Below are 25,104 nucleotides of genomic sequence, written 5' to 3' on the forward strand. Positions count from 1 at the left end.
TCAGTTCTTGCTCTTAGACCGAGTTCTCCCAAAAGAAAAGTCTGCTTTTTTTTTTTTTTTTTATGGATTCTCCTGGAACGAGTGCTCACCCCTCCACTTTTTACATTTACAATGACCCTTTCTTGGTCTTACGCAGCGACTGCATCGTATATGTGTCTACTTTCGGCCTTCGGGTTCCCATGGGAACGACCCGTACGCCCACGGCGTTAAACACTTCAAAAGCCGACACAAAGCTTCCCCGCCGCTGTCCTCGGTGTATTCTTAGTACGAATGTGTTCATTGGACACTGCTGGTCACTGCACCTGTTGCTATTTTCGGCGACGCCATGACCGTGTTTTGCGGCCGTACTGCGGACTCTCCCCGCTCTCCCCGCTCCTAACCATGTTTGCTTATCCAAAGTTTCTCCCCCCTCCAGTTTCAACGGGGAATTATCTGTCTTTAGAAAAAAGAAAAAGAAAAATGAAGGCAGCCCACTAATTTTAGATTGACTTGATTGAGGCCAGAGGCCAAAGGGATCAAACCCACATCCGTCGAAAAACCCGGGATGCTAATTCCAACCATAACATAGCTAACATATGTTTTGCTCTCCCCAAGCGCTGATTTGAGACCTGCGGGAAGCGGCGCTCCGCGCCCGCTGCAAAGGGCCATTCTTTCTTGTGGCATGTTCTGTGGGTATTGGCCCACCATGTGTATATTTATAGAGGCCGGGTCATGACACACGCACACGGACTACTTGTTCTCTCTTAAAGACATAAAGCTCTCGCTTTCTAACGCCGGCTGTTTTTGTAAGTGTTAGCAAAGTCGTTTTATTGAAGCATAATTGATTTTCAGGATGTTGAACCTTCATTTATTTATATTAAGTCTGTGCAAGAATGCTGTTTGTACAGCGGCAATCAGCAACCAGCTCTGCGCCTTTAACTTCTAATGCTTGACATTCATTGCAAATGTACCATTGATATCATGGCATGAATATTATCTAGTTGCTTTTCAATTTAGGATCAAACTCAATTAAATAATTTCAGCTAAACAGTTATGGTGAAGGATTCAAATAATACCCCATGTTTCATTAATGTTTCTGTGGAATTCTCCGGCCTGTTCATTCGATTTCTTTCAGCATTCCTGAGCTGCAGTGTTTCTAGATTCAATTAATGGGATTTTGCTTAAACCTCTGATTAAACCATACAGGTTGCCTGATTAAGCTTTTGGAACTGACGTAATCTGAGTGGAATTCATTGTAGTCCATTAAGTGATGCATGTCAAAGTCCGACATCCATCAAACTTTCCCGATTGTTCATTTATTTGAGATTTGTCACCAGCAGCAATACTGGGCTTCCCCCCCCCAAAAAGAACCTGAATGAAGAGCGTAACAAATGGTCGGCCTCCGTCTCAGGCGTCTTCAAAGGGGGCCCGGTAATGACAATGTCGCTGGAGGTTTGGCCCTCGGGGTCCGCCGTTGAGATGCTTAACTGTGGCTTAACTACCAGACCAATTACTCAACCTTAGCAAGAGTCACTCGATGCCGCTGCCACAGGAACAACACCCCCCCTACACATACCTCCACCCGCTCGTTTGGTGTAGCACCCCCGAGCCGGAGCCTCGTCCTCCGTCGCCCCGAAGCCCTTGGGCCCCTCTCAGCCCCACATCGGGCTTTCTGTCGCCACTTTTCCTGTCAAGCCTTTGTTACATTGGGAAGGTGACATTTTACAATGTGTTTATCGGTGTGTATGTGGGGGGGGGTTGATAAAATACAATTTTCAGGGACATTTTTTTCCTGTTTCATGGGAAAGAAATGACAGGAAATCGTTGTATGTAGCCTGTAAAGTTCAAACTCAAAAGCTGGAGGGAAGGCGGTTGTTCACCGAGGTGAAATTGTTCATTAGACTTAAACATCCTTGTATTTTCCTAAAAGATAGGGCTCTTAAACAAGGATGTTTACCACAGAACTCATATTTCCAGTATGTCAGGCACCACTTTTGTATATTTAAGGTCATGCAAACACAAGCCTTTCTCGGCGCCCCTTGTTTGTTTGCGAGGCGCGATACAACAATGGCTGTTTGTGGATCGCCAAAGGCAGGAAGTGTACAGTATCCTTTCTGGAAAATACACACAGCCCCGTTCACTTCATTAGTCCTCCCGAGCGCGGCGGTGTGGGAGGCGTTTAACGCCATCACAGTCAATAAGGGAAGTGAACTAGCTCACGGGCTAGCATGCTATCCATCACCCTGGGAGCCAACGGAGGCGCCCGTGCGGGCGGCGGAGAGAGACGGCAGTCGCGTCTCATTCGCTGAGTCTCCCGCAATCCCCCCCCCCCCCCGGCTTATTCCCCATCTGGCCAGCGGTTCCGTGCTAAAGCCTGGAGATGCGTAGGGCCTAATTCCTACACGCCAAAGCATTACCGTCTGTCCAGCGCCCACGGAGACGAGATGGTCGCCAGGTGTCTTCCTGTCTTCAAAGTGTCGGCATCGTTAATCATGCCCCCCCCCCCCCCCCCCCCCCCCCCCCCCCCCCAACCCTCCTGCGTCGCCTCACATGTGTTTTATTTTACACACACACACACTTGCTCTCTGCATCCCTCTTTATTTTTGGACAGTCTGTCACCCAGCTGCATTTCCTGTGGGGTTTCTATACAGTTTGGGCCTCGATTGGAACCACATTGGCGAAACTGCGTGCCATCTTAATGAAGTCACTGTGATCCAAATGGGTGGGTGGTACGGAGGGGGTGGTGGGGGTAATTGGAGAAGCGGAGCCTGCCTGCAAAGGGCCAAGGGATACTAGCCCTCCCAGCCTGCCCTTTAGCCCCCAGCAGACTGCTCTTTCTCTCTAATGTGGCCACTTTTTTTTCTTATTTCCCCCCCTCCTCTTCGCTTCATCCACTCCTTCAAAGGCAAATCTATCTTTCATCTATCTTTGCTAATGGTATTAACGCAGCTCAGGCTTGTGAACACAGCCTCCACAGCTGCGAGGCCCTAAAAAGCTTCAGAGAAGAAGTGCCAGCAGAACTTACCCCTCCCTGTCCTGGGAGGGGTATTCATTCAAGTCCATGCCATTTCTTTTTGCAGTTTACAAGCCCAGCGATATTACAACGCACAGCAGGTTATCTTCTAACAAACAGGAAGTGTTTGTGGATCATGTCTATTCTTTTTTGTTTTTTGCACATTGGATCTCATTTGGCACGTTGTCCGCCAAGGCCGCGTCCCATTCGCGGCGCGGAGGGCGCACTATCGACGCCCTCGCTGACGCAAAACCAGGCAGGAATAAAAAGAGCTCTTTCCTCTGGAAATGCACCAGGGGGACTATTTCTGTAGTTTTAAATAGTCAAAGAGGGGTCCCAGCCAGAGAAAGGAAGAAGGGGGGGGGGGGTGAGCAGCAGACTGTTTCACGTGCCAGATTCTTTAATGCGTTCCTCCGGGCTGGGAGCTGGCTGAACTCTGGGCCGCTGTGGGAGAGGAAGTCCCAAGCCTGGGGAGTTTCAGACATCCTGTTTTGTAGGGCCATCGGCCAGGACCGGGCCTGTTGCACGCCACCTGCGGACCGCGGCATCACATCTGCCATTGGACCGGGGACGGCGGCCCCAACGCTCACGCACCTCCGGCATTTTTCGATCCAAATGGCCTGTCTTTGTCCCGCTGCGTCCCGCCCGCCTTCCAGACGCCCAACCACAACTTTTCAGATACAGTAATCTCACTCAGCTCATCTAAAAACTACCGCCAATACTTGGGCTCTATCTGCCTCACATTTCTCCAATCTTGGACTGGTTCTCAATTTCTCTTGAAGAGCATGATATCATTTTGAAGGAATGTGTCTTTGAAATTTAGGAATTAGTCCATAAACGGGGCGTGAAGCAGAAGAGCTGAAATATCGGCCATAAAATGTTACCTACTGTGAAATTTAGTGCGTGTGACTCCTTGAGTGAGAACGACATACTTTCAGAAGTCCAAGGTCAAAACCACGCTTTTTTTTTTACCAGTAACTGGCCAGTGAATCGGATTTTGATGTATCCGTCGTGCATGCCGACATTTAGTTTAAATACGTTTTGCAAAATATGCGTAAAAAGGACCAAACGTTCCAGCAATGACCTGCCATTTCTTTGTGTTCTTCTTGGCATTTAGACAGCACGGCACGCCCCAGAGAAAGTCCCTATCCTTGTTCAACGTGACCAAAATACACCTCCTTCGGAGTGTAGTCAGCGTCTGGCCGCCCCCCCCTGTGCTCGGAGGGCAGGAAGTTTAGTGGGGATGGCGCTCCCCTGGCCGCTGCTATTTAGGACAACAGGAAAGCGTTTGTGTCTGTCTCGACCAGCCCCTCCTCCTCCTTCCTTGATTGGCCCGGCCTGTTCCTTCACAGTCATTCCCGCTGGAGCCAGCTGCATTCCACTCCGTCAATGTCCAAATGGCCACCATGTGACCTTTGTTCAGCGGGCTTTTTTTTTTTTTTCCTCCCTCAACGCTCTTTATCTTTTCGGAACGGTGTGATCCTCGTATCCAGCGAGCGAGCGAGCGGGCGCATGGCGGCGTATTCCTCGTTGTGATTGGTACCGGTAGCCCGCGTGGGGGGCGTGCGGAGGTGTCATGGGACTGTGGAATCTTCATCTGGCATCCTTTAACAGTCCTAAATGCTGTGGGGGGGGGGGGGCTCAACTTCTAACCCCAGGAAAACACCAATAGACCCCGCAGGCCGGCTTCAAAGGGCCAGCACATCAAACGCAGCAGAGCGCATCGACGGTCAGCCGGACGAGCGGGAACCCTCCCATTTGTCAGGCCAATGACTTATGTGCATTTGCTCCCCGTTAAAGCGGGCGTTTTGTATGGGGGGGTGGGTGGGGGGGGGGGGCTGCTGCGTCGCCAGGCACACGTCGCAGGGCCCAATAGTGAGCTGCTGGTCTGCTGCGCCAGGTAGTGCTCATGTGGAATATGAAATGTCAGTGTGCCCCCCCCCCCCCCCCCTCCGCCCCGAGCGAAATATAAAGAAAACAGCTGTCCATCTGTTTAATTCTCAATCTTTTGCCGCTGTTTAATCTCTTTGCAACCTTACCCCCCCCCTCCACCCCCCCGTAACCCTGACGCTAGCTTGTCTGAGTGGCCTTTTGCCATACATTCCTCCCTTCCCTGTTTGGCCTCTGCCTCAGGAAGTGGCCCAATTAGTGGATAAACACCATGGAGGGGATGGGAGGGAGGGGTCGGACAACTACCCCTCTCGCCCCCAAGCGTCTATGCCACCACTCTGTCGGCAGGAAAGATGGAGAGGAGCAGGGGATCCGTGATGGGGGGGACCGAATGCGCTTGTCTATCTCTATCGCTTTTCTATCTCAGAATGACCTCCTTTTGGTTTGAGAGCTTAGGAATATTACACAGAATAAAGATATACCATAAACGCATATATCCAATATATACCATAGAGCAGTTTGATGGATTCATAGCTGTAGTTTTCGGTTTATCAAACCACAAACTTATGTAATCGTCAGACTCAGACTGCCTGTGTACCTTTTTAAAATATACGAAGACAGTCATTTAAGAAAAGAAAAAGCATCATGTTACATTTGAATGCTGTGCTACCAAAAGATGATCTGCTGGAAAAGAGCTTCGAAGAAATAACTTTTTTTTTTTTTTTTTTCTCCGTCCCAGTGAATTTCCAAATTGTAATTTGCCGTTCCGTTTTCATGATGCAATTATTGGTTGGTTTGCCTGGAGTGCCGTGGTGAACGTATTTGCGGTCCACAGATTGAATAATGCAGACTGTCGACATCGTAGCCTCGGGACAGGAAATCGTGATCCGCAAATAACTCTCTTAATTAGGTACGTTTATGATCAACTCAAACCACATTTTTTTATAGCTGTTTTCCTGTCAGCTTTTTGATGTAGTGGTTTCCTTTTAACAAGAGGTTTTCTGATTTTCCCCCTCTATCAAATACGGTCACCATGGACCAAAACAAAGAAATCCCAGTTGTGGTTGTTTGCTCCTCTGCAAATGTACATTCATACAATCACACGTGCACATCTCCTCCCCTCGGACGGCGGTGGAATGCTTTTTGGAATTTAGTGTGTGATTTACAGGTGACACTGACTGGCTAAACTCAGGAAGCACTTAGTTTGACATATGACACTTCTGTGACCCCCGAGGTAAGAACCATGTAGTCTGCGGAGGATGTTTGTAAAGAATCGACGTTTTGAATAAGGTCAAGATGGCATTTACAGCTGTTTTTGTTATAGACCATTTAATGCCCCCAGTTGCAGACAGCAACCGTTAGACAGAATATGTTTTAATATTTTAAAACAAGGATGTTCAGGGCGGATTTATAGACTTTAATAACTTGATGAGGCAAGTTGTAGCAGTACACATGAAGTAAGACCGTCACCGTGGGTGTGGACGGATCCTCAGCAGGGCCCTCTGGGGGGGCTTAAAGATTTAAGCTGAGGCTCATGGTCTGTACATTTGATACTTCCTCTTTGAAATGAGCTCCAGAATCACACAATTTATGTATATATATATATATATATATCAAATGCCAGTATATATATGTGTGTATTTTGTAGTCCAAATTGAATTAAAGCAGTACTTTGCCTGTCAGTCCCCAAATCAGTGACTTGATTGATTCTGCCCCCCCCTTTACCATATGACCGTTATTCAAACCGGCGATTCCTTCCCGCCCGTTTCCCTGAAACAGCCAGTTACCGTCCCCGTGTGCCCAAACGCAGACGGAGCCGATGGTCAGATAAGCAAATGTTATCCAATGGGCACAAATTAAAGCTGTATGGTCCAAATTATGCACACACGTGTCAATCTTTGGATGCCGGACGGGTGTCTATGCATCCTCGTTGGTATGGCAGGAAAGACGCCCCGTCGGGCTGTGTGTGTTTTCTTTGCCCCGCTTGGTGGCTTCAGGCTTTCAGAGTGTTTGCGGCGCAGAGCAGGATTCCATGTGGCCGTCAGCGGGGATGAATTACTGCAGCGGTCCCAGCGAGGAGCGTGGAGGTGCAGAGGAGAGCTGGAAAAGCAGTTTACATTCTGCCTGTCACAAAGCGCTCACCTTTGACGGAGGACTTCTTTGCCGCAGAGCGACAAACGGCAGAATGAGTTATTTTGCTCTGGGACCAAAGAGGGGAAAAAGCCTACTTCAAATCTGCTACATAGATACAGGAGAACATGTCCTAAACAGCTCAGAGTAGTCGCTTTAATGGGATACTCAGGACATTCTGCAGAAGAAATACAGTTTATTTCATGAAAGGGAACAGTCGGCGTAAAAGGAGACGTTAGAATCCAGTTGTTTGCATGAAATATGTTTACAAATGTTTCCCCGGCGGCTCGCGGTCGACGTGGGCTCCGTTGAAAGGAGAGAGGCGGTGCGTTCGAGGGTGACGGTGAAACTGAACAACCCACCGGCTATAAGACAGTGGCTATTATATTATCTTAATTACGAGCGCGACGCTCGGAAACGAGATCTCCCAAATTACACATCGCCGTGTTTGGTGCATAAATAGTCATTTCCGCACACAAAAAAGATCGTGCCTCTCACTGAAAATGGGATTCTGAGTTGTCAAGCCGAGCTATTTATGGTATGCACCGCTTTCCACCACTTTTTCTCCCTCTCTCCCGCTCTTGACGGACAGTAAAAGCCGCCTGGAAGTCAAACTGCAGCCCAAGATTAAGTTTGACGGGCAAATAGCCGCTGTTAAGACTGCGATGCCGCGTCTGTTGTCACAGCGTGCACACACCGCAGTCCCGTCGCCGAGAGATTTACGGGGTCCGAAGTGCAGGGGAGTTACAGTGCGAGCGTGGAGGAGGGGGGGGGGGGGGGGAGACAGACAGACAGAGAGAGAGGGAGGCAGGCCGGGGGTTAGGGGCTCTAAAAAGGTTGTAGGTTTTAAATACTTGACAGCGCCGTAAAGCTGTCACGCTCTTCCTGAAGCAAGCACGCACGTTTGGACACACAGCTGAGGGACACATTTCCACACAAGCCGTCCTCCTAAAGCATAAAAAATCACTGCATTACTTTGTTTGTACGTTGGCATCATCATGCTTCTGCGAGCTCCTCTTTTTTTTTTTTTACTCTTCCGTACCATTTTTGTGAAATCCATTATTGACACACACCTGCGTGGGCCTCCACCCGGCACATGCAGGTCGGTTGTTGCTGATGCTCGACGGTGATAACTCGGGGTCGTCCGCAGTCGGGGGAGAGAAGAGGGCAACTCACAACAAAGTCCCGACCCTCACAAGGAGCCTCGGGAGAAGGCGGAGGCCCTTTTTAAAGCCCGCCGCCTGCATGCAGCCGAGGGAGAAGCTGCTCGCCGTGCCGGTGATGTTCAGGATCCTTTCTCTTTGAACAAAGGCCCTTTTTTTTGTGGTTTCTCTTCTCCTTTTTTTGTATTCCTATGCTCTACCAAAGGTGGTGGGGCAGGACGATGGTTACCTACCAGGGTTGCAGTTCCCATGAAAGGAAACTGACAGGAAGTCCCACTTTGTTCCGTTTTCTTTTTTTTTAGTCATTAATCAATTGAGCCCTTGAAGAGGCACCGTAAATATTATAGTAATAAATAAAGACATTGTAATGAGCAACCCAAGAACCTAAAATCAACCCAACACATCACAGGTTTTCACAGCACGTGGAAACTGTTCAAGATTCCTCTCTCGTTCTCTGGAGGAGACATAAATGTGACTTCCCGTGTGCAGTTTGAGTGCTGCAAGCGATGATTATTTTCAATACCTCAGTTCATTGTTACCCAAATGCCTGGATCCCTGAACGTTGGGTTCCTTTAACATGATGAATTGGTTCGGTTGTTGAATGTTTGGGACAAACAAAGAGGACTTTGTACCCGGAGCCCATCTGCCCCTCGTGTTTTATCCCTAATGACTCAAAGCTATCACAAGATATCGGGCTGAACCGATGAGACGGACAAATACTACAAGTTTTCCTTCACTGACATTTCTAAAACATCAGGCGAAGCCCGACGTATCACGTTATCTCATCCAAAAAGTACATTATGTGTTAGATCCCAAGGTCCCCATTTCCCTTTTCTCATATCTTTTTGCATCTGTCCATCTTTTCTTCTTTCTCTCTCACACACACACACACACACACACACACACACACACACACAGATATGTACATGGGCCCGGAGAAAGAAAGCGAGAGAAGTGAGGTGTAACTGGTGAAGAGGGACATGTACATGCAGCTCCTGGTCTGAATAGCACTTCCTGGCGTGTGAAAGGCGAGCTGAGGAGGGAGGGGTGGGGATAAAGAGAGTGGGTGGTGGAGGGGGAGGGGGAGGAGGAGAAGGGGGAGGGTGGGGGGGCGCCTCCTCTTCCTCCCTTCTCCTGCTGCTGAAAGCCTTGTTTGTCATTCTTGCGAGCACCTCTCTGAAAAGGGAGTCAACTGGGGAGGTGGAGGACCGATGGAGGAGGGCGCGGGGGGGGGGTGTTTACAATGAGGCGAGGAGGACCACATCCGCGTTTGCCAGGTGTTCCCTTTGTGATCCTCACCTTGCATTCAGGCATGGAGAGAGAAACCGAGTGCCGGAGAGGAAGGACTACACCGAGTGAAAGGGGGAGAGGGACGGGGGAGGACGGAGGGGGGGGGGGGGGGGGGGGGGGGGTGGTATGGAGATACAACACACACGCAGAGAGAGAGAGGCGGAGAGGGGGAAAAGCCCCTAGATCCCGCCATTCTTTCACAAAGATAATCTGCAGGAAGGGTGCAGTGAAACGCACGCTCGTCTTCCCGAGGGGGGGGGGGGGGTGGGGCGCTGCCTCCTATTGATTCAGCGCAGGTTCACGGCTCTCGTGCACGCCATTGTGCTCCAGTGATAAAACGCTTTTCCACAGCCCATCGACGACGCCTTATCACAGGCTCGATCGCAAGCCAAGACCGCAGCGGCCCGCTGAACCCGAACGCGCGCCACGACGTGATAACGAGCGCTTTCCCAGCCGGGCCCGGACCCCCCAGCTCAGTCAGCTCAGACCCGTAGCACTATTACCAAAAACAGGCTTTTCTCAAACTTCTGCTCTACAGAAGACATAAATACAGATAATCGGCGCAAATTAGAGCGGGGACCCTCATCTGAGAAAGTTTGGCCCAAAAGATGCTTATCTCAGAAGACTTTTGTTCTTAGAGTGGATTTTTACACAAAATTGCAAGCAGATGGCAGCCAGCAAATAATGTTCTTTCTTTTTTTTTTGCGTGTGATTGATGCACCAGTGCAGCGCTGTTCTCACCAGCCTTAAGAGGAGTTGTTTGTGTGATCCTGTGGCAGTAATGTTGGGTAGTTGCAGTAAGCGGGGAACTGTATTATCCAAATTAGGGGGCCTCCAAAGCGTGTCTAAAGCTCACACGGTGGAAGGTTCCGCCTTTTGCTGACCACATTAAATATCCACTTTCATGGCACCGCCACAATTTTCCAGCGCCCAAAAATTTAGAACCAAATTTAGGCGTTTTTCAAATACAGGCAAGCAAGCCCCCAACCTAAGAATAATAATATGACTTCCCAAAGGTATTAATGAAGCCTTTATCATTGCCACTGACAGACCACTTCAATGTCTGATGCCAGCGTCGTACAGTTGATCTGTTCTTTAAGTTGTTTTGAATTGACACTTCCTAACCTGACCTCAGGTGGAGGAGCCGAGGCTTGTGGGAATCCGGAGACTTTCAGTTTGCGGTTTGAGATTAAGCAGTTGACAGGATGTGAATAGACCAGTTTATCTATCTTTAGAAACTGAAGATTGTTGTTTTCTTGCCAAAGGGAATCACCTAGATCCGGAGTAGTTACACAACCAGAGGTGTGGTTGTAGCTGGTGGATTTCTTATGAAGTTGAGGCAGACACACGTTTTTTCTTCAATGGCCAACTTGATTTGCATGGGCTCCATGCACAGATCGACTGAAAACCTTCCTCGTGGCATTCGATAGCCCACTTTTTAGGGGTCCTACCCTTCTTCCGCTGTTTACATCACACCTCCTCTGGTGTAATCTGTCAAAAGACGCAGCGTACTGAAGACGTGAGTCATGGCAAATTAACCACTGTGCCAAAAGCACTTGCTCACCTGCACTTTCTCCGTACACGATGTTTTTTAAGATGCAACACCCTGCCGTTGCCTTTAAAGTTCTGTATATCTTTTATCCTGATGGGATTACGAGCATAAAGAAGCACACTCACAGAGCTTATTTAGGATCGAGGTGCAAAAGTGTCTCCGAGCAAAGTTTTATTAAGAATCACCTGAACTCAACTGGGCGCGTAAAGCCTTGCGAGTAAAAAACAAAACAAACATGATTCAAGTCACAAAAGCTAAACACAGTAGCCGCAAGATTATGCCTTCTTCTTAACCGCTGTGACTGGGTCTGAATGGGTCCACAGCACCATTCATGTCAGCCAGCCCTGGAGAGCATGATTCAATTACCGGCAGCTTACTGTAAGAAAAATACCGAAATAGACTGGTGGGCGGTGTTGTGTTTCACTCAAGGTCAGGAGACTGTAAAATAATATCCCCTTGTAAGAGGAAGGATGTATTTCTCTGCAAACAGGGCGTTGCTGAGTCGACGGAACAGATAGGCCTGCGTAGGATGCGATTATTACTTTGACTTCGACTTCCCGGCGATGGGTCAGCCCTGTTTGATTGATTTGGTTTTAACGTCGCCATCATGCGCTTTTAGGTGCGCCCAGAAGTGATCTTTACACCATGTGGCAGTGCTCCGGAAAACCGTCTGGTACAACACAAAGTGCATGGTATTAATTCCATGGCTGCAAAGATGGAACAAGTGTTATCTTGTTCCATCTGTAGTCTATTGGCCTTGTTACTCTGTGCAAAGGCTTTGCATTCATCGCTACTTTTCTTTTACTTTTAGGTATTATAGTCCTGGTACTGTTACCATACTGGATTTGGTACCATTACTAAAACAATATGTTTGGTCGTAACAAAAAAAGGAATCTAAACCTCTCAAATATTCAGTTTTATCCAAACACAAGCACCTCTACAAGACAAGACAGTGTTTATCTGATGAAATAATCCGATAGCACACATCTGTGCACAAATGCACCAACAAGTCTTTTAGCCAGTTTTATTGGTCAGTCATATTCAGAAGCTCTAATATGACTTGAGATGATTTGTTAGATCCATCCATTTTAGTTCAGAGGTAATTATAAGGAATGTTTTGGCAAACTCCAGGCGCTACTGCACCTTGCCGTTGCCTGTGTTGGTGTATGCAGTGTATCCATGGCGATGATGCAGCGAGGGCCCCTGGCCCTCTGGGGTAACACCCCCCCTCCCCGATCAAATCGCTTTGCCCTAGTGAAGGATGCCTTAGCCTTGTAACTGCAGTGTGTTATGCGGCCCGTGGCCCTAACCTGTCAGTCCGTATCCATTTCCAGCATCCAATCTTGTCCACGAGTGGCGGAGCTCGCCCTCGCCCCCGGCAGTCGCCATGGAGACAGCCAGTCTGACCTGGAATGCCGCTGTTCAGCACTATAGAGGGTTTTACTTCTCTTTAGAAGGTCTGGAAGTATCAGTTAAAGACAGTCCAAGCCCCTTTTTACCCAACTCTAACCTTCAACACCCTCTCCCCACCCCCCACCCCACACACTTTACCCCACCCCCTTACCCCTCCTGTCTAATAACTCATGCAATCGGAACTCAAGAGGACACCAATTTCTCCAGATTCCACTTTCTCAAATTGCAGGAAAACGCACTTAACTGATGGGCCCTCCCGACTTGAGAGGGGCCATTGTTGTGCGCCTTGACCCTCCACCCCCGGCTCCTCCCCTCACCTTCCTCTGGCCTGTCTCCCCTCCGTGTCACATAACAAGCTAAGAGCACACCTTTTTCCAGCGGGCCCACAAACAGGCAATCCTTTGACAAGCCTCGGGCCTCTTTGGGCATCTGAAGGGCCATTCTCCAGGGTCAGGGACCACAGGGGAAAGTGTGTAAATGATACCTGATGGCATGTAAAAAGATCATTTGATAGGTCTAAATAGACTGACATACCTGTCACGGCTAGACTACAACTGCACTGCATGCCAAAGGGTAAATTTGCTTGGACAATTTTGGAATCTACCAAACCTGGAACAGTGCACACTAGAAAGATGTACATTTTCTAAAGCTCCCCTGTACAACCATGAACGCATGATTCGGGACTCGACGATTTTCATGCTCCCTTTCCATGCAACTCTTGAGAGACTTTAGCAGTTTCCCTCTTTAAATCCGGGGTTGGCCCCTGTCAAAGTGGTTTGAAATGGTAGTATTGCTTCAACAGTTAGATTGTCAGATTCAGCATCAATGCTCCCATTTGTTTCTCCCACACCTGTGCCCCATTCTCAGCTCTCTTGTTTGTCAAGGTAACCAGGCCTTCCTTAACTATATTCTTTAGGAGAAAATGGGGTGTGTTTTGGGGGTGCGCTACCTTTACCACCACAATGGCCAAGTCTTACAACTATAACCTTTTTTTTTCAGGTTCCTGGCAGTTGCTTGAAACATTTTTAGTCTTGTGTAGTGCTCGGTTGTAGTTAGTCAATCCCATCTAACATCGGGCGGGAGACTGAGTTCACCCTGGACTGGTTGCCAGTCAATCGCAGGGCTGACGTAGAGCGACAAAAGACCATTTAATCTCAATTCACACACCTACAGCCAAGTTAGACCCCCCACCCCCCCAGAGCAGCTTGGACTGTGTGAGGAAGCCGCAGAGAGAACCCACACAGTCCCGGGGAGAACATGCAGACTCCCCACAGTAAGGCCGCGTCAACTATGTCAGCCGTTATCTATTTTCAGCAAACGGCGAAGCAGAAGTAGTTGACGAGGGTGTAATCCTAACAACAGCACCCCACAATTATTCCGTTGGCCCCTGTGTGTTTACCTGAGGTGATTCACAGAGCCGTTCTCTGAAATCCTGCCAGGGTGTGCAGAAACCTTTGAGGTGTACGACTGCAAAGTTACAGTGTGCTTTGGCTCTCAATCTCTCAATCATCACCGGGAGACATTCCTTGACGCACCGTGTAGGAAAGCTCAGTATGTAATTTTCACTGTTTGAAAGAATCATTCGACTCAGCTGCTCCGAATCTGATGGGAAGTTCCTAAAAAAAAAGACCAGTGATTTGAAGGGAAAAGAGGTCAGCGGTCACCACATAAATCTGCGTACCATGGCAAAGGATTTCCCGGGAGCAGATGTGACTTTGGCACTTGGCACAGTATTGCTCTAATGGATCAAAAGCCTAACCCTCAGACCATAAACATGTCCTTCCTCAACCCCGAACGGAGGCTACAGCAGCACAGCGTGCCTCCCTCCTCTCTGCAGCCCTCCCTCTTTCTCTCTGTTTCAACACATCCCTCTCTCGACTTCCTTCCTGCCCCACCCGTTGAATTTTAATACCTGCCTGTCATGCTTTCTTCTCTCCTTTTTTTTTTTCTCTCTCTCTCTCTCTACCTCCCCCCTCCTTCACCAGACCCTTGCTGCGTATCTAGTAATTACCAGAGCGCTGAGAAAAACCCTTTCATTTAAAGGATTGGCAATTATCTCAGTGGAACACAATAAAATGGCTTCCCCTCAAGAGGAAGGGGAAGTTTGGGCTGCGGTTCGCCGCTGCATGTCGCGCTGCCTGGCTCTTGAAGTGGGAGCAGAGGTGGAGGTCCTGTAGGAGGTGTATTTATTTATTTATTTTTTGTTCCATTTATCTCCCGCCGCTCAGATATTTAATCAAATAGTAAGCCGGGAGCGACGTGGTTCTAATGGTGGGATTTTATTGCCGTGGATTTGTTCCTTCTTGCTGTTACGTCGCCACTCTTAAAACTATGAACGCAGCTTAAATTGAAAGAGGGCGACGTGGTGACCTTTTAACCAGCCGTGATTTAAAGCCGTGGCCTGCTTTTCACCTCCAGGGGAATCTATAAAGTTGTTCAGGCCATTGTAAATAACACTTTTTATGGCACTGTGGGGAGTTTGATCCTCACACCGCATCGGGCCCAACGCCACTGTCAGGTAGATCATTCGGTTTTGGGCCGTTTTAGAGCAAATTATCGTAACCGTAAATATGCATAAACTACTATTTGGGGAAGTGTGGAAACGGGAAGCTGCTGCGTTTGGCTTAGTTAATAGAATGTGATCACGTGACAACGCAGCTGGTTAGCAGCAGCCTCCATTATCGCGAGGCTCAAGCGGGAGGTTGACTTGTTGGTTGAAGTATTCTAAAGATTTGCACCAGCTAAAGGTATCCCCACACCCTCTTATAATGTACTTACTGTAGTAACGAGTAATGAGGCCCAGTCACGTAATCCCTGAATTGTGTCATGTCCATTTCTGCCCATTTTAGACCAATATCATAAATGCTGCTTCGGAGGTCTTTACAATCTGTGCAGTGGCCCAAACCTGAGCAACGTAGAAGGGATCTACTCCCAGGGCAGAACATTGTAAGACTACAATTAACGTCCACCTAATGAGGTCAGCACTGGCATATTTACTGAGCTCTGCTAGTGGAAGCCTCAAAAACCCTAACCCCCAATAAATGAGGGTCAAAGTGAGTTCTGTTGACCTCCGTCGATCGATTAACAGCAGAAACCCGTAGCCGCGTACAATACGCTCGTTGTTGTGCTCAGTTCCTGTGTGTTTCTCACGAGCGCCCCGGTGCCACGTGGAACCGCCTCGCCGCCCCACCTGTCGTGTTTTTTTTTTTTTTTTTTGCCGTCAGGCTCCGAGAGCGAGCGAGAGGGCGAGAGAGAGAGAGAGAGAGAGAGAGAAACAAAGTTTGGCTGGAACAGCTGGTTGCCTTGGCAACGCTTTGTGCCACCACAGCGGATTGGAACAGGAACTGGCCTATCCATGTCGGTCTGCAGGCAGGATCTGGGCCATGCCTTGTGTTAACAGATTATCTGATTTCCATTCAGACGGCTCGGGTATCGGCCCCACTCCTCCGCTCTCTGGAAAAGCGACCCCAGCCAGCCTCTTTCTGAAAGCCCCCAGAGCCCTCCTCTCTTCTCCCATTTCCTGTCTTAATTACGCGCTCCTTTGTGCTGCTGTTGTTTTTTCTTTCTTCCTTCCCTCCTCCTCCTCCTCCTCCTCCCCGGCCTCCCCTTCTACCTCTCTTGATCCGTCATCCCCTCCCTTCTCGCTGTCTGTGTCTCTCGCTGGTTTTTTTATTCTTTTTTTTGTGAAGAGATGAGGACCAAGATTTTGAAGTCCGTTGCGGTGACAGTCCTCGACTCTCCCGCCGCCGCCATCCGCCACGCAGCTCCCCTTCTCCCCTCCGTCGTCCCTCCACCTGAAAGGGAATACTGTGTTTTCGATGCATAAAAGGCTTGGCGCTGTCAACGGGATGAATCCACCAGGGCCCATGGAAAACATACTCCGAGCTGCAGCTACAGTTTCTCTGAAAGGGGGAGAGAGGGCGGAGGAGGTGAAGAGGAGGGTGGATGGGTGAGTGAGGGAGGCAGCTGGAAGGGATTACTGTGCAGTTTCATAGGCAGTACAATTACAAACATACCAAGTGTTAACTTGGCTGTGCAGCATAACACCAATGATGATGCTTTGGCTCCAGTATTAGGACACGCTTTTTTTATACATTTTTCGCGGGTGTTTGTGTGCACACGTGTGCGTTTGAAGCCTCCCTTTGTGTGCACAGTTACACACAGCTAACTGAACCCCTCCTCGGGTACATTAAAGGCCCTCTGCGGGTGCAAAGGTAAAAATGTAGAGGTGTTATGAACACAACGTGCATGCAAACCAAGCGGGCACCTCTGCTGTGACAAACACGGGTCTGTCGCCGTCCGCCCCCCACCCCCCCACCCCACCCCCCGGTAACCGGAGCCAAGGGGGGGCCCGGGTGGCGAGACCGTTAGAGAGGGTGACCTTGTCTGCGGCGAAATCTGACACAGGTTTTCACATGCTGGGTGGGGGATTTTTTTTTTTTTTTACTTCTCCCTCTTCCTTCCCTCTCCGTCTCTCTGTCGTTATCTTCTGCATTAGCCGGATAATTGCCTCGATGTCGTCGATTACATTTTTACAACTTGCAGCTCTTTTTGTTCGGGGTGCGCAGTGCAGTGAAACGTTTGGCTCGGTACTTTGAACTATTTAAATATATACCAGTGCATTTCTACCAAGACGGCATGCAGATTCATGAAGAACATCAAATACGTCAGAGATTCGCGTAGAAAAGTGAAATTATTGGAGTATTTGTTATTTCGTCAAATATATACGTTCTAAAACACATTGGAAAAGCCCAGTTAAACTTATAATAAACAAAGAGCCAACAAGCGAATCATATTATCTGAACTTTTAGCTTCTCTTAGCTGCTACGGCTAACGTTCGTTGGTACGAGTTATGGGCCTCACCGCATTCACAGCGGAAAAGTGAAATGTTTGATTAAATACAAGCGATCTAGTCGGGAGCTTCCGATATGACTGCCAAGAAATGTAGCCGGATACAACGAGAGAAGGACGTTTTCCTTCGAATCAACGTAATTTCAGAGCGGCGGCCATTTTTCACGTGAAACTGTTTTCATTGCAAATGAATGTGAGGCGGCGGCTCATTTTATTTCTGCGGTCGACATTTTTCTTTCAAACCGATCAATCGACCCGTTCAATGTCCGTTTTACTCTCGGTCTATTTCTCTGCCCAGAATGCACGATGCGTATTGAAGTGTATTTTGTAATTTTATTATGATATTATTTATAAGTGGCGTGTCTTAATATGGCCCGCATATGGACAGAACTTATGCTGTTGACTAACAGATCCAGTTACTTATACTGGGGTTTTTACTGGAGCCACAGACTAAAACTCTGCCTACATAATTTCTATGTATCATCAAAAAGACCTTGAATAGTCACATTTGAAAATTATGTCATTTCGTATTCCAGGATATTCCAGGTTTCTATTAACACGCCTGGCAACATGGACGCAGACACACACACACACACACACACACACCTAGAGACACACAGCCCCGTCCCTCACCTCGGCATCGTGCCTGTTTATGTTTGTCTCTTTGCTGAGCATCCGGGAGTAGCGGCATGTGTGTGTGTGTGTGTGTGTGTGTGTGTGTGTTTCTGAGGTGGTGAGTTTGTGTGGAACACATTCCTTAATATTGAGCCCTGAACTCACCGAGCGGAGCTACAAACAGGTTGTCGGGGGCCTCCGCGGACATCGAGCCGGGCCTCTTGATGGTGATATGGAAGTGACGGAGGTGTTGGGAACTAGTGATGTAGCGGGTGGTGGCTTCGCTATACGCCCTAATAGTGCTGTGACGATGCCCTTGTCAACTTTTTTTTGGGGTGGAGGGGGGGTTATTTCTCCATTGGTCAAAATATGCAAAACGCCAAAAGTATTTTCATTAAAATTCCAAAAGTGCTTCTGTTCATCGCATGCAGAGTTTGGGTAAATTTGGGTGCAATTGAACATCATCTGATCAGATGATTGGAGATTCCCTTTATTCAAGCAAATGTTAAGTATCTGCAAGCGTATCTTAGGACAATTTAAAATACTGTACCGTAAAAAGCTACGAGTACCAATAATTCCAACCAAAATCTCTGCCTTGTGGCTCTGTCAAATTCTTGGAAGCAATAAGCCCTGAAGTGGACGACAGGCGCTGTCAGAGAAACACAAAGCACTCCGGATTGCGTGTTAGGAGCCGCCTGAATGGCACCGGGCCTAACGAGAGCCCGGCAGGGACCGCGAGGTGGGCCTGGCACCTGCAGTCTGTGTCTGGGGGAGGGAGGGAGGGAGGGGGGGGTGTAAATGTCGAGCTTGATTAGAAAGTACGCATGAGTAGATTTAAGGTAATGTTCTCGTTGCCCAACCCGTCTGTGAGGTGCTGAGGGCCGTTCAATAAAACCACATTTCTACTCTACGGAAAGGATCCGAATGTTCAACGATTAAGAGATTTTAATCGCGTTCTAGCCTCTTAATGGGGGGACATTTCGTTTTTTTCATTGTTCGACTGAGTTTTGTAGGCAGATTTCTAGACTAATGAGTGGATTAATGGACGATTCGTTTTAACTTGGGTTCTCATTTATTATCCGATTCTAGTCGAGATCCCATCTCTTTTCTGTTCTAATCACATATTTCAAATTGTATTATTGTCATTACTATTGTGCCATGTGATGTAATAACTGATTGACGGATGATATTTTCTAGTGTGACCTGATTTGGTCCATGTGGCCCAACCGTTACATCAGAGTGAATATTCGGGGGAAAGACGGCGGTCGCTGGTTGTCTCTGGCGATTTGACGGAGGCGGCGACTCCGCCCGAGAGTTTCGGACTTCGGCCCACAAGCTCTGGAGCAGATTATGTAAACCAGACGTGGCGAGTTTACACCGAACGCGAGGCCCCGTCGAATTAAACTGCGAACTGCGGACAGCTTGCAGGAAACACCTCTTTGTAAAGCAAACATACACATGTTTTATGGCGCCCGCTTCAATGCTTTTTTTATTTTGGGCTCCAATGAGTTGACGTTTCAACATGGCCCCGGTCTAATTTCCTCTGCTTTTCTTCACCCTTTTTTTTTGTCTGGCGGTCAACCTCCCCCTGTCTCCCCCCCCCCCCCCCCCTCTCTCCCCCTCTCACCCTGCGCCTACCTGTTCCTATTAAAACAGGGCTGCTATTTTGTCAGTGGCAATTTTTATTTTTCTGGATGTGAGAACCAGCCAGGCGGAGGGTTGTTTTGACAGATTCAGGGACTGTAAGGGTGTGAGCGCCCCCCCCTCCCTCCCTCCCTCCCACCCTCCACCACCACCACCTCACCCCCACACACAAAAGGAAGGCAACACAGCTGCTGCTACCTCTTCTCCCCCTTCACCTGGTCTCCATATGATTGTGACCCTCAAACGCACACACACACACACACACACACACACACACACACACACACACACACACACACGCCATAAAAGGTAAAAGAGGTGTGACATCTAATTCTGTAATGACCCTGCGCTCAGCAACACCCACCCTCTGACACACACACACACACACACTGCCAGGATTAGAGTCTGACTCCTGCTGGGCCGCACATGCTGAAAATGTGTAAATTCACGACTTTGTAGGACAAAAACAATCAACGACCTTGTTGCGTGTGTTACAGGTTTTACGTCCTCCCGGTAGACGTGAATTGCATTACGGCCTCGTTGCCAAAAAGGGCGAAGAAACACAAGCGGTTCAGAGATCGTGCATGTTTAAAAAGAAGCAGTCCTAGCATGAGGGATTTTACAGTGGTTTTAGATGAGCTGGTCTAACATCTGTATTTGCTCTGTCGGCCGTTGTTGATGTGCAGTTCTTTTTTTTTTTTTTCAGATTTCCGTATTTACTTTGGTGAGGCAAAATATAATCACCACAAAGCAAGTTGTAATAAAGCGTAATTATCCTCTTACACAAGCAATGCTGTAGTGGGTTGGTGAAAATGTATCAATTTATGTAGTTCAATGTTTTGAATTCTTTAAAGTAGATGTATAAAAACTCTCTAACATCTGGCATTGTTTTTCATGCACTGTATTTTGACAGAAAAAAATACGATTTTTATTTTTATCTTTTTCAGCTGGGTTGCTCCACAAAGTGCAGTCAATTTCCAAAACGTGACTATCCTTTTGGCCGTGCGGAGCAGGAGGGGCAGCATGGGGTTAACAGCACCAGAGTGATTCAGTTCTTGGACACGGTGGCCTCGGCAGCCGGATGCAAGTTTGACTCAAGGGCAAAAATCCAGAGTGAAAGCCTCTCATGTTTTTGAACGCTTGCCAACTCTGCTTCTCGCTCGCTCTCTCCCCCCCCTCCCCCCCCCTGTCATTCTCACCCCTCTCTCCATTCCACTGCCCCCCCCCTCTCCTCTCTCTTCCTCCCTCCTCTAATCCCCTCCCACATCAAAATCGGGCCTGACACAAAGCAGGCCCGGTGTCCCTCTGAACACAGCGTGGCCTCAGCCAGAGTTATGTCATATCCAAAGAGAGACGTGTGCAGCGCTCTTCAGCAGATAGCGCGTCTGTTTGAAGGAACTGAACAAAACAAAAATCCAATTTGGGTTCACCGCAAAATGTGCTACAAGGATTGGACTCCGCAGAGCTTCACATTACAAGCTTCTCCCACACGTTAATGGTGTTGTTGTGCAACGGGCAGAGTCATCTTTGGGGTCCTGGATTCGGAAAAATAGCACATTTTATATGAGGTCCAAGGATGTCGTGCTATTTGATGTGTGTGCTCAAGTCAACGTAATGACTCTGAGGTACGAAACGAGGCAACACACCTGGTTCTGGATTCAAGTCTACGGGCCAAGCCACTGATGAAGGACTATTCCCCTAAAAAGAACAAAATCTGCCCTGTCGTGCAAATTACTTTTGCTAATTTAACGTAGACCACGGGTTGGACAACAGAATACCTATAATGACATTTTATATATTTTATATTTATTTATAATTCATTTTCCAAATGTGAACTCCAGAAGTCGACCTCTGACCTTTCCGTGGCGCGCTCTGCATTTCTTTTGTTTCGTGTGCGCTACGCACGAGGCCAGGGTGGCCCAACTCCCGAGTCAGCGTGACTCACCGAGGCCTCTGAGGATTGCGGGCTGACAGGTTAGGAAAAACCACACACAGCAGATGCCTTCAGGCGGGGGACAGAGTCAACTCGTGTCTCCCCGGGCGAGCGCCGACGAAAAATAGGCTTCGGCAGATGTGCGCGGAAGAACTTAGTCAACGTGTTTTCCCTTTCGTTTCCGCGGTTGACCCCCAAAGTGTGTCGAGCTCGCCGCCTACGCTTCCACCTAAGAATAAGACGCCTGAGACGCGGAGGCGTCCGTTTGTAAACGCTTTGCAGACGTTGCTCAGAGGAGTTCAGGCTCAAGAATGAGCACATTCTTGGGCCGCGGAGGAGAAGATTCCCAGCATTCCTGGCGGGTCGGGGGAGAGGTACCGGCCTTCGCAGAGAGGAAGTCGTCTGTCATTCGGTGGGGGGGGGTGATCGCTTCTCGATGAGGATTGAAACGCCCGGAACGATTACGGTCGTCATCGGCAGTGAAGAGCGGATGACTCTTGTGTGAGTTTTGATCGCCCTGATCCAACGAAGCCCCCCCAACCCCTCCCCCGCTTGTTTTTCACGACTTTCTCTACCAGCTTTCACTGTTCGCAGCGCGCAGCTTTATGGCGTATACATGCTTCAGTGTTGACTTGAAGCAAGGTGGTGTTTCTTACCCAGAGGCATTTCCCATTACTAATGGTTCAGGTGTAATGATGCCTATCATGTCAGTGGTGCAACAAGGTGGATGTGATCCGTCACGCAGACTGACGGGATTTTCTGTATCCTGCATTTCGGCTCTTTTTTTTTTTTTCTCTCTCTGTCTCCCACCCACTTGTCTCTGTTTGTTTGCAGCCTTTTGGTCCTGAGGTCCCTTCAAGTGGCTCGTCTGGCTCTGGCGGTCTGAGACTTCAGGTGGAACGATGCCTTTTCCAAAAGGAGCCCATCAACGCTTGCCCAATGTGCTTAGCCAAGTATTTGCCTCTCAGCCCCCCCCTCACCTCCTCTTTTCCCCTCCTGCCCCCGGATCCTTGAGAACAGGAAGTGTATCTTGTTAAGTGATGGATGGGCCCCCCGCTCTTCGCTGAGAGGAAAGAGAAGGGAAGAGAAAAAGAGAAACCTTTCTTTCCCTCCAGGGCAGTCGGATGAGTTTAGCAGCCTCAAAGCTGAGGGTCGGCTCTGCTCTTTTCACGGAGCGCCTTGGAGCCCTTGGAGCCCGAGCGCCTGGAAGCCACTTCTCCGTCATGTGTGTGTGTGGAGAGAATTAAAGGCTGCGTCTTTGCGCTGGACATGCGGGTCCCGAACGTATGAAGCCGAAGCGAAGAACTCACTTGCTGCTGCAAATCGCTTGCCTGGGAGTTCGCTCTTTAGCCGGGGGGGTCAGCAGGTTTGTGTTGGCGTGCGGCCAGCAGATCTTTCCGGGGCGAGCGACTCAGGAAGTGTTCCTGGCACGTGTCTTTGCACGGTGCAATACGCCCTGCCGCGACTGGCTCGACCCGATGTGACAAAGACGAAACTTTGATGCGCCCGTCTCAAACCATCCCGCACGCCAACGCTACCCGAAAATGCCCGCTGGCCTGTCGGGGAGTCCCAACTCATTTCTCACATGCGCCTTCATGTGCGGTTTTGCCGGATGCATCTTGTCAGGTCTCCCGCTCGGGCCTCGTGGCGCCGCTCTGAATCACAGCGGCTTTATTCCTCTCAGCGACAGATCGCCGCACGCGGCCGGACGGACGGGAAGAACGTCTCCTCTCATGAGCCATCGCTCCCTTGTCCACCGCGGCGGCTCCGTTGCGTTTACCTGAGCGTAGCTGCTAATGTTGGTCTCCAGCTGCCATCCTCTCGTGTGCCGCACACAAAAAAAGCAACAGATAAAACGCAGGAAAACTCTCCATCGCCCCAGCGAGCAGGAATTCGTTGCCCAGCAGGGAAATATTAAAGAACATAAAGCAAACCAGAGTTCAAAGGCTGCCGCTCCGGCTCCTCCAACCTTCACTGATCGCCGCCAACGTGACCGCCTGCGTCTGCGCGCGTCTCCAGCCTCGTCTCCGCCGGCCCGCGGCCCGGCCTGTCTGGCCCGAAGCCAGTGGGCGCCGCTGCCTTCACAACGAGGCCTCGCCGAGTTTCGGGCGGTGAGAGGGAGGGAGGGAGGGAGGGAGGGAGGAAGAGGGGGGGGAGCAACAATAAAAACTGTCAGTTCCAGTCGACGTTTGTCTCTCTGTTGATTCCTTGTTCCAACGCTGGAATTAAATCCCAAGTTCTCAAGAGTCGAGCGCACTTTCTCTGTTTTCTGAACCGGCGGATGGATCCGCGAGCCACAGCACAGCTGGTGAGGAGAGCGAATGCAGAGCCGGCTTAATGACGTCTGACAAGCGAGACGCGGGCGGCTTTGGGTACTCAAAGACTGTTTTGGGGTCGCGGAGATGTGATCTCTTAGGAAGTGGAGGGTTTATCAGATAACGTCGACGTTGTCTCCACGGTGAGGGGGGGTCAAAGTTCAGAACCATAGTGTCCTCACAGCACACATTTCCATGAGGTCGAGGACAGAACGTGGGCCCAAGACGATTCTGCTGAGGCCGAGTATTGACGACTTCTTCTTGTTTTTTCCGTCTCGCAGGCTCTGATGCGTCCAGGTCGCCTCGACCGCATCGTCTACGTGCCTCTTCCAGATGCGGCGACCCGACGGGAGATATTTTCCCTCCAGTTCCGCAACGTGCCGGTGGCTGAGGACGTGTCCGTGGACGAGCTGGTGACTCGCACGGACAAGTATTCCGGAGCAGAGGTGAGCTGTAGTTCCTCTGGTTGCTTCACAATGGCCGCAAACGGGAACCGATACTGGTGACAAAACAAAAAGCCTCATAACTACGTGTGCGAGATTATTTTCGGTGTCGCTCTTTGGTGAAGTTTGAAGGCTCTTTTTTTCTGGCCGTTGAAGACCACGCGTTCCCCTTTCCAGTCTCTTGAGATGTAGTTTTGTCTGATGTTTCTCCAACTGGCAACCCTGCACTCACGAGCCTACGTCCTAATCATCTCACCCCCCCCCCCCGACCTACCAAATAAGAGACTGAATTGCAGCGAGATGTTTATGAGCTTTTCCACGATGTGCTTGTGGTGTCTGTTCTGTGTCACGTTGCGCCCTCGTGATCCCCCCCAGCGGGCCGGCAGTTAATCGCACAAACGCTCCTTTGTGTGCCGCGTGATTCACATTGTCTTCAGCGGAGAGGCCGGTACCAGTAAGAAACCGGCAGGAAAAGCCAGATAGTGATAGAAATGTCACGCCGGTCTTGTGACGGGCTCCGAACCGTCACAGTTACTGAGACGCGGTCCCGCCCTCCGGGACGACTCCTTTCGTTCATGTGACTGCCTGAGACGGGTGCAGAGGGCAAAGTGCGTTTGGGTCTTGGAGCGATTTTCTTAATCAGCTCCGTATCGCAAAGGTAGGACCGTTTGGGTTATTCACGGTTCTGCTTCATTCGTTTTTTTGTCCCGTTTTTGACCCGTTCCCAAAACACACCAACGTGAACTCGAACTTAAACCCCACACATTCCCAAAAAATACATTTTCACAACAAGAGACCCAAAGAGAATTTGATCCGAATTCAACTTGTTTAGTACCTGCGTCTCGTATATGTTTTTTGGAGCAGTGGTTCTCA

At 49.3% G+C, this 25,104-nt stretch overlaps 1 protein-coding gene across 1 annotated transcript in view; it reads left to right on the forward strand.

Moving 5' to 3' along the window:
- The window catches only part of afg2a (AAA ATPase AFG2A), a 69,365-nt gene that overhangs the window by 33,167 nt on the left and 11,094 nt on the right, over window positions 1-25,104 (forward strand). Inside the window, exon 16 of the mRNA XM_040173649.2 lies at window positions 24,070-24,234. Within this exon, the coding sequence (XP_040029583.2) occupies window positions 24,070-24,234 (165 nt within the window). The remainder of the gene's footprint in view (window positions 1-24,069; window positions 24,235-25,104) is intronic.

This window comes from Gasterosteus aculeatus, chromosome 4 (assembly GCF_964276395.1).
Source record: "Gasterosteus aculeatus chromosome 4, fGasAcu3.hap1.1, whole genome shotgun sequence".
In the NCBI taxonomy this organism is placed as follows: domain Eukaryota; kingdom Metazoa; phylum Chordata; class Actinopteri; order Perciformes; family Gasterosteidae; genus Gasterosteus; species Gasterosteus aculeatus.